Source organism: Cavenderia fasciculata (genome assembly GCF_000203815.1).
Source record: "Cavenderia fasciculata unplaced genomic scaffold Scf_EUAJFUG02HR96I-5, whole genome shotgun sequence".
NCBI lineage: Eukaryota > Evosea > Eumycetozoa > Acytosteliales > Cavenderiaceae > Cavenderia > Cavenderia fasciculata.
In genome coordinates, this window is record NW_004457624.1 from 1,308,746 (window position 1) to 1,321,035 (window position 12,290).

The following is a 12,290-nucleotide window of genomic DNA, read 5'->3' on the forward strand; positions in this document are numbered from 1 at the left end:
ATTATTTATATTATATAATTATTAGTATGATTTTATTTTGAGATTTATATATATAACTACTCCTCAGTAGTAATATATATTATTTTGATATTTAATTTAAAGTTTTGGACGGGGTAGAGAATTTGGACTACTCCAAATTAAAGATTCATCAATTTTTGATATAGAGTTGACACCAGCCAATGCCATAGATAAAACCAATTCATCACGAAGAAGTTGGAGTACTTTGAGAACACCATCATAACCGTCGGCTGCAAGACCCCATAGAACAGGACGACCAATCATAACGGCACATGCGCCATAGGCCAATGCCTTTAATATATCTGTTCCACGACGAACACCACCATCTACAATAACGGGAATACGACCACCAACAGCACGTACAACATATGGAAGTACTTCAATGGTCGACGGACTAGTATCCAATTGTCTCGCACCATGATTACTCACAATGATACCATCGGCACCATACTTTACTGCCAACAATGCGTCTTGTGGACACATTACACCTTTTACAATGACTGGTAGTTTGGTGATTGATTTCAACCATGCCAAATCGTTCCATGTCAATGAGCTGTCGATCATTGTAGCCATGTATTTGTTCAATCCACCTTGAATGTCTGCTAATGGCAAGTCGGTAAAGTTTCTCAATTGCAAGCCTGTTGGCAGAGAGAATTCATTGCGATAGTCACTTTCACGACGACCAAGGAATGGTGTATCGATTGTCAAAAGGATAGCTTTGAATCCAGCCATTTCAGCACGTTTTACCAATTTCTCAGAGATGGAACGGTCTTTAAACACATAGAGTTGGAACCATCCAGGGTTACCTCCCGATGCCTTTCCAAGATCCTCAACACTGGTAGTTGCCAAACTACTCAATGTCATCAATGTTCCCATATCTCTTGCTGCCAAACATGTATCAATCTCTCCATTTGGATGTGCCATCTTTTGCATTGCTGTTGGCGCAATCTATAGAATGATTCAAATAAATACAAATATTCACTCAATTCAATTGATTCAATATCTATCTATCTATCTACATACCATAACAGGGAATGAAAGAGGGATACCAAATACAGATGTCTTTGTATTAATATTTGATACATCAACCAAACATCTTGGTGTAAGTTTAATTCTACTATAAAAATTTACATTCTCTCCTAATGTAATCTTGAGAGTGAGGATGCAACAAAGTAAGTAAGTATCATATCATGTTAAGAGGTACTCATCATCATCAATCGATCAATATCACAACATACTTGATTATCAGAACCAGAAGCATAGTAATCATAAACCATACGAGGTAACTTTCTCTCAGCAACGATTCTAAACTCTTCAATGTTGAGATAAGAGTCACTCTTTCTACCTTGACCTCTATTCGTTCTGCTATTAGCCAATGTAATATCAGATACTATTGCTGGTTTTTGAGGATTGTTTGTTATTTTATCCATTATTTATAGTTTATAAAGTAGGGGATGTATAATAAATAACTTTCTTTAAAGTTTAACTTGGTTTTTTTATATTAAATTGAACAAACTACTGCCTCTCCTATAATATGTATGCGACGATAACTTAAAACTATACTACTACTACTACTATTACTACTGAATAGACGAATACAATTCAGTTATCACGACAACAACAATGATAATTAACCTATTGATTCCGATACCAAAATAAATCGTTAAACTCCAATGACTCTTCAGATTGAAAATTATTGCATTCACCAATGGGATTTTGGAATGTTTGAAACCCAAGTGTGGTTGAAACTCATGAAAGATCACGATAATCCTAAAGTAGTTGGAATAATTCAATGGAATAAGGTGGTTAGGAGTATGTAAGAAATACAAGACATTGTGAATTTGACAAATATAAATATTAATATTAATTTGGAATAGTCATTTGGCGAGTGATTACAAATTAATAATAATAATAGTTGGATTGGATATATACACTCCAAATTTAGAAATTATTTATATACAAAGGTTTATTGATTCAACAATTCTTCTTCTTGTTGATTTGTGGATTGAGGTTGATTCATAACACTTTTAAAATCTTCAAGTGTTATTGTTGAACCATTTAAATCTCTTCTTAGTGCATGTAATGCTGCCTCTTTACAGATATTAGAGAGGTCTGCTCCATTGAGACCGTTGGTTTGCTCTGCAAACGTGTAAAGATTGATTGAAGGATCGATGGGCATATTCTTTGTAATTTTCGACAAAATATCGTGTCTTGCAACCACGTCTGGTGCAGGTACATGAATATGGTAATCGAATCGACCAGGACGAAGAATAGTACTGTCTAATAATTCCATCTTTGTTGTAGCTGCCAATACTATAATTGCTTGTTGTTCATCTTCGTCATCATCATCGTCATTTTCAATTCTTACCTTTTTATTTTGTTTTGAAAACATACCATCCATTTCAACCAATAGACATGAAAGTAATCTATCGGCAGATTGTTGAGCACTCGAATCGTAACCACGCTTTTTAGCAAGTACTTCTACTTGATCGAGAAAGAGAATGGCAGGTGCTGAATCACGAAGTACTCGGAATAGAGCTGTTAGCTTCTTTTCGCTCTCACCAACCACCGGTGATATGATATCGGTCGATTGGACAGATATAAAGTTGATGTTGGGTGATGATGATGCAATGGCTCGTGCCAATAGTGATTTTCCTGTTCCTGGAGGTCCGTGTAGTAAAACACCCGAGGGAGGATCAATACCCATTTGTCGGAGTGGTTTCCTATTCATGATGGGTGTCAATACACAACTCTTTATCTGTGCAATCGTCTTGTCCAATCCACCAATATCCTCAAACTGTATCGGCTCGTATGACAACTTGAATTCATTCAATGCCGACGGCTTGACATGTTCAAACATGGCGTCGAAATCCTCCTTTTCAACAACCACCAAACTCGGATCAATCGTCGAATCACAACTACGAATCTTTCTTTGAGCAGCTTCACCACACAATCTAGAAAGATCAGCTCCAACAAATCCATGTGAACATTGACCAATATATTGAATTAAACTTTGATAATGTTCAATATTATTTAAATAACTTGGGAATTCTAGAAAACAGAAAAAGTATGTTAGACGATGATTAGACATCCTTTCAATTCTTTCACATACTTTTAACAATAGTTTGTACAATTTCCTTTCTTCCCAATGGAGATGGTATTGGTAGACTAATTACAGAATCGAATCTTCCAGACATAAAGTATTCCTTGTCAATCGCATTGAATCTATTGGTCAGGGCAAAGATAAACACTGATTTGTTTCTATTTTCAAATCTACTATTACGTGATAACAAGTCTAATAAATGTGTTGATACTCTTCTTTCGATATCTACAAACAAACAAAACAAGGAATGAATCAATATTCAATCAATTAATCTTTATATCTTTGTTTGCTTGTTAATATACATACATCCTAATTCAGGAGTTCTTTTAGGTGCAATTGAATCAATTTCTTCAAATACAATAATAAATGGTTCATTGGTTTGATTCCTAGAGAATAAATCTGATACCAATCTTTCAGTGTCTCCTTCATCTGTACAATCAATGAATGTTAGAATGATTCTTCTTTCAAAGAAATGTGATTAAAAGAGAGATAATTACCTTTTTGATATAAATAAGATGAAGCAATAGTTAAACTATTTACTTTACAAATCTTTTTAAAACTATCTAATATCGTTGATACTAGTAATGACTTTCCAGTGCCTGTTCTAGAATGAACTAGCATATGATTGGGTAATGGTATAGTAGATGATTGAAATGGATAGGATGTACAGTATTCATTGTTATCCTTGTTGAGTCTTGTCTTTGACTCTACATATAATATCAATCTTTTGACGATTGAATCAATTACTTTATCCAATCCTCCGACTCTTTCCTTTATATTCTCTTTCAACTCTTCCTCTACATCCGAGTTCATCCTTGCAATTTAATTTAATAATGACGTTAAAGAATCGATCGTTTTTGTCAGAAACAGAAAAAAAATAATTAAATTAAACAAAATATTATTATTATTATTATTATTATTATGTGATCATACAATGTTGTTTTATTTATAGGTAGGTAGGTAGGTAAGAGATAGACAGATAAAAGAGTATTCTTCTTTTAATTCTATCATCTCTATCTCTTTTGTTTTTTGGGGAATATATTTTTTATGGGTGATATGTGCTCATCGGGACTACTATAGTTGGTTTATGCATAATATTCTAAACTCTTCTTCTTCTTTGCTTGAACTTCTTGGATACCTTCGGTAAAATCATTGTGGACCAATTCGGTACCACCACGACGCAGGGCAATCATACCGGCCTCGACACAACAGGCCTTGAGCTGGGCACCGTTAAAGTCTTCGGTGGAACGAGCCAACTCTTCGAAATTGACGTCTGGGTTTACGTTCATCTTACGCGAGTGAATTTGGAGAATATGGGCACGGGCCTCTTCGTTGGGCAATGGGAACTCGATCTTTCTGTCGAGACGACCGGATCTGAGGAGAGCAGGGTCGAGAATATCGATACGATTGGTGGCGGCAATGACCTTGATGTTGGCGTCACTGCTGAAACCGTCGAGCTGGTTGAGCAACTCCAACATGGTACGTTGTACCTCACGATCACCCGACAACTCACTGTCGAAACGTTTGGTGCCGATAGCATCGAGTTCGTCTATAAAAATGATGGTGGGTCCCTTTTCCTTGGCGAGGGCAAAGGCGTCACGCACCAACTTGGCACCGTCACCAATAAACATTTGTACCAATTGTGGTCCGGCCAATTTAAGATATGTAGAATTGGTTTGGGCGGCACAAGCTCTGGCGAGCAATGTCTTGCCCGTTCCTGGTGGACCGTACATCAACACACCTTTGGGTGGCTTGATGCCAATCGACTCGAATCTCTCCTTGTGTGTCATTGGGAGTACTACTGCTTCTACCAATTCTTGAATTTGTTTATCTAATCCACCAATATCACTGTACTCTTCTGTTGGTTTTTCATCAATCTCCATTGCCTTTACTCTTGAATCATATCTAATAGAAAATTAAAATTAAAAAAGAAAAAGAATGTAAAATGTATAAGTAAGTAAATCATCATCGATCATTAATTTGATCAACAACATGTTGTTGAATGTATGAATGAATGATGTGACACATACTCAGGTGGTAAAGTATCTAAAATAATATAACTATCCTTATTTACACCGACAAGATCTCCTGGTCTTAGTTTATCAACATCTACAATACCTGGGAACGCCAAAAATATAGTCTTTCAAACAAGAATAGAGATAAATATTGATTAATATAATTATAATAATAATAATAAGTGTTTAAGTGTTTATGTTTCACTTACTTGTCTTGTTGAAGCTTTAACTACAACACATTTAGATGGTTTAGTTTCACCATCCAAGGTCATTTCTATGATTTCTACAACATTTCCTACAAGATGTGGAAGTTGACTGTTAACTTGTAATTTTTCGTTATTCTCTTTAATCTTTTTCTGTAACGAGTCCATCTCCAAGTGCTTTGTAATATGTTCACCTCTAAGTAATTTAGTTTGATTCTCTAACAACTTTGCACGTTTGAGGATTTCTTCTGCGGTGAGTTTAAAGATCTCTTCGGGGATGGCAGTCTCTCCCAATGATGGTGCTTCTACCTCTTTAGCAGCAGCTGCTGGTTGAGATCCTTTCTTGGCTGCTGACATCTTCTCTCTCTCTTATTATATCTCTTTTTTTTTAATATATACAACAACAAAAAACAAATTAATAAACAATAAATTTTCATCATCACCACTTGCTGAACATCACTTCACACTAAATTAATTTTTTTCAATTTTTTCAAAATTTTTTTTTCAACCTCTGTCTTGATCAAAATCAATATTAATGAGTTGGAAAGAAATTAAAGAATTATATATAAATTATTACAAAATATATTATTTAATTTATTATACTTTTTTAACTGTGATGAGATTTTTGATTTGTTGTTGTTGAGAAGGAGAGAGAAAAAAAAACCATTATTATTATTTGTTATTATTATTACTTATTTTTGGATCTATCTATTGTGATCTATCTATATTCTATTATTATTATTATTATTAATTATTACTCTATTTTTTGATTTTATCGAATTAAATAATTTTTTCTTTCACCAGAACCACTTTTTGTTTTCTTTTCCCATACCTTTGGTATAGTCCAAAGCATTAGAGGTGAAATATTATCAGTACAAACGGTCCAAACAATACTTTGGTCGACCCTTACGACCAACTTGATACCCTGTTGACGATGATCGGCGGGAGTGTAATTATTTTTGTGATTGTTTTGCTTGTACAGCGTCAAAGTCTTGTCCAACGACGAGGAGAGGACCGAGTCGTCAAGATAGACGAGCGAGGTAACGGCGTCCTTGTGGGCATCAAACTTTTCACGCTGGGAGATTTCGTTTTCGTTTTTGATCTTCCAGATAAAGATTCTGCCGTCGGATGCACCGGTCCATACCTCGTCGGCAAGCGCCAAAAGCGAGGTGATGGAGCCGGTCGAGTGTTTCCAAGCTGGATTGGCCTGGACTTGAAGATTTTTTAGTTTACATAAATATAGTTGTGGCTTGGTGGCAATAAATAAGAGGTTATACTTGGACGAGTAGGACATGGCTACTACACCATGCTCGATGCTAAAGCTGTCTTTGGGCTCGAGTGTCTTGACGTCCCAGTGGAAGACCTTGCCGGTCGAGTCGCCCGTATAGACGCCAGCGCGGTCGTTGCCGAGTCCCGTGTAGTGAATGGCGGTCAGAGCACCGGGGTGTGGCGAGTTGATCTCACGCACAATCTCCATCGTGCCAATATCCCATACATAGATGGTCTTGGCGGTGATCTCCCAGATATGTTGACTGGCCTTGATCATGGCGACCGTGGCATTGTTGTGCTTGCATGGGAGGTCGCGGTACATCGATCCCTTCTTGCTTGCCCAGAATACCATGTGATTGTCGGCTGTCTTGGTCCACACGTACTCGCCAGCCTCACATGCGGCAATCACTTCAAACTTGCGATGTAGTGATACAGTATTCATATGATTGACTGGGTTTGGTCCAACGGGCATGGTAAAGCTGAGATTGTTATTCGAGTTGATCGAGCGGTAGTTGGGGTCGTTTGCGAGACCGGATGTGAGCGGAGCTTCGACAATCTTGGATGATGGTGAAGACGGCGATGATGGAGGTGACGATGACGCCGACTGGTTCAACGTGCTGAAACTGCCCGATGGCTGAGCCGGTGCGGTCGATGTCGTGGTAGTAGAGGTGGTCGTGGTGGTCGACGTCGATGCAGCAGACTGTTGATCGGCGTTGTAATGGATGCCGTTGCCATTGGGTGTCACAGAGACTGACGACAAAGACACCTCGCTGGCGCTGGCCGACGTACTCGTCGACGACAAGTTGCTCGATACCGATACAGTAGTCGATGCAGTAGTAATACCCGCACGCAACTCTTCAATCTCACGTACGACAATACTGAGATGTGGACGCTTCTTTGCGTCACCATTCCAACACATCTCTATGATGTTTCGCAATTTGGGTGGAATGTCGGCTGGCAATGTAGGTCTGAGGTTCTGCTCACGAATGGCAGTGATAAACTGACGTTCCTTGAGTGTATACTCTTCAAATGGCACCTTGCCCGTGATAATCTCGTAGAGAATCATAGCAAACGAGTATGTATCGGCCTTTTCCGTGTAGGTTTCCTGTTCGGCACCAATAGTCTCGGGCGCCATCCAATGGATCGACTTGAGGAGACCAGAGACCGATGGAACAGACTGTTGAGAGAGACCAAAATCAGCAATCTTGGCAACAACAGGTGCATCCTCTTGCAACGAGCAGATAAAGATGTTTGGCGAACGAAGATCACGATGTACAATGGGTGGTTGCAACGATTGCATGTATTGGAGACCCTTGGCAACATCGAGCATCATACGTGTACGGAAATTCCAAGACATGGGCTCGGGACTACGCAGACGCCTGTAGAGATCACCCATTGCCACGTACTCCATGACCATACGAGGTGGGGCAAACATGAGACCGTGGAGCTTGACGAGATTGGGATGGTTGAGACTAGACATGATGAATACTTCACGTTGGAACTCTTGGAACTTTTCGATCAATTGCTCGTCGGCCTCTGTGCTGTCCTGATTGAGCACCTTGACTGCCACTGTGCTGTTGTTGGCCTTGAAACGACCCTTGTGAACGACACCAAAGGCACCCTTACCAATCTGCTTCTCAAAGACAATATCGTCGTCCTTGAAGATGGGTACCTTGTTGGCGACGAGATCCGGTGCGACATAGTCGACACGTACTGGAATGTTGGGATCGTTACGACAGTACAAAAAGGGTGTGCTCTCTTGGATGGCCTTGATACAAGCGGCAAACTCAAAGTAGAATGGCTCGGTACGTGGGTCACGACAGATACAATGGTTGCAAGGAATGACACGCTGGGTATTGGGAAGGTTGAGGTAAAAGTTGTCGAGCAACGAATCGACGGTAAAGATGAGCTGCTTGAGGAAATGTGCAGCAGCCATGTCATGGTCATTGTTGGCACCCGTAAACGAACGCACTTCAATGGTGAGCTTGTATGCGTCGGCACGTGACTCGAAATTACGACGCTTCTTGAATGTGACCTGTGCCAATTGCTTGCTGGTGCCGCTGCTTGTAATCTCGAGCAACACACCGTTTCTCCAGTACGTCAAGATCTTGATACCCGACAAATGGATGATACGCAAGAGAAGACGCGAAAAGAAACCGAGTGGCATAAACTCAAAGTTGTAGTCGCAGCCGAAAAAGTGTACAGGTACACGCTGCTCGACCAGCTCGTAGTTGGGACGCCACTCTTTTTCAATGATGGACTGGATCTCGCCTTCGGGATCTTCAGGCAAGAGAGAGGGGACAAGTGAACGGCCATCACTCTCGGTGTAGCCGGGCAGCTCGTAGGCAACCTCAAACTTTTCGAGCAGCTTGAGCAAGACGGGCCACAAACTCTGCTCGTACTTGCCACCCCACACTGATTGGAGTTCGTTGTGCATCAAGATACCACGCTTGATCCAGTTGTGCGAAAAGGTGATCAAAGACGACATGACGTCGGCCAACCACTGCGGGTCGAGCACGACGAGGTTCTTGAGAGAGGGTGTGTCAAAGTGCAAGATAATGCCGAGGTTGTGGAGGAACGAGGTGGCGTTGGGAAGGTCGTCGGGCACACGCATGTGCGACATACGTGCTTCATTCTCGTATTCGGGGTAGTCTATGTAACGGTCCTTGATGGGGGCGGCGCCAAAGTTGGCCGTGCTGCCCAGATTGGACTGACTGACCATCTTGCCGGGGTTGGCACCACGTTTGGTGAGACGATGCTCGAGCAAGATGTATGTGCCCGGGATATCCTTTTTAATGAGGCCGCTTTTCTCGGCTTCGGTCGTCAACTTCTTTTTCAGGTCCTTGATGCCCTTGCCAGTGGTCGTTGACACAAAGCAGACGGGTTCCTTGGCACGTGTGTGCACGAGGAACGACTTTTTAATGATACCCTCGCATTCGGTGAGTTGCTCGGGTGTGCACACATCGACATGTGTGCCGACGAAAAAGAGGGCGGGCTTCATACCAGCCTCGCAAATCGACTTGATCTGACGGATCCAATACTCGACACGCTCGGCCCAATTCGAATCGGTCAGCTTAAACGTCACCAAATACAACGCACGTGCCGTTAAAAAGAACTGATGTGTTGGGTAAAACACCTGTTGACCTCCAAAGTCCCAGGCCGAGAAATCGACCTTTTTGCCCTTGAACATTTGGATCTTGACACCTTCGGTCGAGATGGTGTCACCGGTCACCTGCAAGTCGCCACGCTTCTTTTTGCTGCCGGTGAGTGCTTGCAAGAGACTGGTCTTGCCGACACCTTCCTGTCCGACAAACATCAGCTTCACCTTGTTCCACGTCTCCTTGTTCTCGCGCTCCAAAATGCTGCGACAAAACGACAACAAGTTCTTGACACCGCTGTCGATAATAGTGCGTGGGAAGTCTGACAAGGGGTTGTTGTGCAGTTCGAGAATCTTGAGGTCCTTGAGATAACAGATTTCGAGTGGAATGGTCTCCAACAAGTTATCCCTCAGGATGAGAATACGCAAACTCTTTAATACATTGATCTCACGTGGCAGTTCTTGGATCTTGTTGTCCGAGAGATCGAGCTCAATCAAACCTTGACACATGTGTATGACCGACATGGGGAATCGAATCAAATTGCTCTTTGCCAAACAGAGTCGCTTCTCTCGCTTCTTTTCAGTCTCTACTACCGCACTCAAAAGTGCCATCGTACCAGTCACCACCAATGCATTACTATTGTGTGCCAATAATGAATCGAATACAATTGCATGTCCTGCTTTATGTGCTTCTGATAATTGTTCCTAAAAAATAAAAAAGTAAGTATATAAGTATCCTATAGTCTCTTTTCTTTCTCTTCTTTCTCTTTCTCTTTCTCTCTTACATTTGAAACTTTTGAAAGAATAACCAAATCTAAAGCATTTACATCACCAGTTGTACATGCATCAGTCAATGCTATTTGTTTTTTAATTTTTGATACGGCTTCTGATACAATTTGAAATACTTCGTTTGCACTTTCTGGTCCTTTCCATTCGACAAAAGGACATTTATTCTGTACTATTAATCTTAAATCTTTAATATAACTAACTTCACCTGCACCACCTCTTGTTGATGGTGTATTTAAACCAACTATAATTGATGACATCTAAATATAAATAAATTAATTAATTAATATACACACAGTGATATGTAGATGTATTATCTACTACTACTACTACTAATAGTCATTTAATTTAATCTTACCAAAGCTAAATCTTGAGTTGCTTGATTTTGATTTTGTACTTGTTGTTGATTAAAGGTTAAGTTTTGTACAATCTTTTTCAAATCTTCTAGTGATTGCCTTTGTTTTGAATCCAACAAATACAAATTACATAATGCTTCTGGTACTTCGAGGTCTGCTTCTTCTTGTCCATCGTCTGATGCGTCGTCACCAAGATCGTCGTCGCTGTCTGAAGTACCACTCATCATCTTGGTATCGCTATCTGGATCAGAGAATATGATCTTGTAGGTGGTCTGGATGACTGTCAGCACCGTATTTAAAGAGTTGAGTTGGTTGATGAGTATCTCTTTCTCAGGACCGATAACATCGACCGTGAGGATCTCAAAAGAAGATCCTGCTGATACATCTCCCATTTTTCTATATATATATTATTATTATTAATTAAACTATTATTATTATTATTATTATTACTACTTTATATTATTATTATTAAAGGGTACTTGATAATTATAATTAAATATGAAGAAGAAAAAAAAATTAAAAAAAAAGATATATAAAGAATTGGGAAAAGATAAGAGAGAGGTCTGCCTTTTTTGTGTATGTATGTATGTTTGTATTATAGATGATGATGATGATGTTCTCGTTAATCGATCTTCTCCTTTCTCTTCTTTTTCTTTATCTTTATCTGTACAGTGTAAAGTATGTAAAGTAAAGTTGGTCGTAATCTGTACTCTACTTTTACTTTTACTACTACTATTACTAAACTAACTAAAGTAATACTACTACTACTATTGCTAATGTGGTATAAGATAGATAGAGTTAGTTATATCTGCCTTTGTTGTTGTTATTATTATTGTTATTGTGTTATTTGTGGATTGTGTTGTTGTACAGCTTGTTAATTGTGTACTGCTGAACGGCGGGTCACTAGTAGTGATTGTTTCACGAAAAAGAAAATTTTAAAAAAAAATCTTGGTTGAGGAAAAAAAAACCATTCCGTTGCAATCGCAGGCTGTGTCGCCACCCAACCAAACCAATAAACAACAAACAGAACAGACAGTGATATCTTTGACGGAATGGGATTCTTAATGGTGTGTGTTTGTGTGTGTCAATCAATCCTTTTATGGTGTTGGGCGTGTCTCGACTCGATCGGATAATATATATATATATATTTATTTTATCTCCTCCTCCTCCCCTACCTATCCTATTTATTGATGTGTTGTGGTGTGAATGAATACTCACTTGCTTGTCTACTACAACAATCAAAGTTCTTCAACTTTGTCCGCTGCTGCTATATATATATTATATATAAATATAAATATATATACTACTATGTTACAATATGTATGTATGTATCTATCTCTGTGTTGTAAATCTAAAAACAACAAAAAGTATTAAAAAAAAAAAAAAAAGAAGTAGCTGCTTCCCTACCCCCAACCACCAGCGACACATTTTAAACGGAAATGA

The 12,290-nt window shown here is 39.5% G+C and overlaps 4 protein-coding genes across 4 annotated transcripts; all 4 read right to left on the reverse strand.

Annotated features, from left to right (window-relative positions):
- Positions 1-96: 96 nt before the first annotated feature.
- hao (hydroxyacid oxidase) lies at positions 97-1,448 on the reverse strand (the record flags this gene model as incomplete). The annotated part of the gene is made up of 3 exons (XM_004350412.1): positions 97-966; positions 1,042-1,167; positions 1,257-1,448. 3 exons carry the CDS (start codon positions 1,446-1,448, stop codon positions 97-99), a joined length of 1,188 nt encoding a protein of 395 aa, XP_004350463.1.
- A 536-nt stretch (positions 1,449-1,984) lies between these two features.
- DFA_11517 (uncharacterized protein) lies at positions 1,985-3,934 on the reverse strand (the record flags this gene model as incomplete). The annotated part of the gene is made up of 4 exons (XM_004350413.1): positions 1,985-3,069; positions 3,131-3,346; positions 3,428-3,550; positions 3,619-3,934. 4 exons carry the CDS (start codon positions 3,932-3,934, stop codon positions 1,985-1,987), a joined length of 1,740 nt encoding a protein of 579 aa, XP_004350464.1.
- A 272-nt stretch (positions 3,935-4,206) lies between these two features.
- psmC3 (26S proteasome ATPase 3 subunit) lies at positions 4,207-5,696 on the reverse strand (the record flags this gene model as incomplete). Its single annotated transcript, XM_004350414.1, has 3 exons — positions 4,207-5,026; positions 5,152-5,261; positions 5,346-5,696. The coding sequence occupies 3 exons, from the start codon at positions 5,694-5,696 to the stop codon at positions 4,207-4,209; spliced, it is 1,281 nt and encodes a 426-aa protein (XP_004350465.1).
- Positions 5,697-6,111: 415 nt separating this feature from the next.
- On the reverse strand, positions 6,112-11,239 carry roco4 (leucine-rich repeat-containing protein; the record flags this gene model as incomplete). The annotated part of the gene is made up of 5 exons (XM_004350415.1): positions 6,112-8,888; positions 9,234-9,909; positions 10,147-10,410; positions 10,491-10,751; positions 10,850-11,239. 5 exons carry the CDS (start codon positions 11,237-11,239, stop codon positions 6,112-6,114), a joined length of 4,368 nt encoding a protein of 1,455 aa, XP_004350466.1.
- Between the last annotated feature and the right edge of the window lie 1,051 nt (positions 11,240-12,290).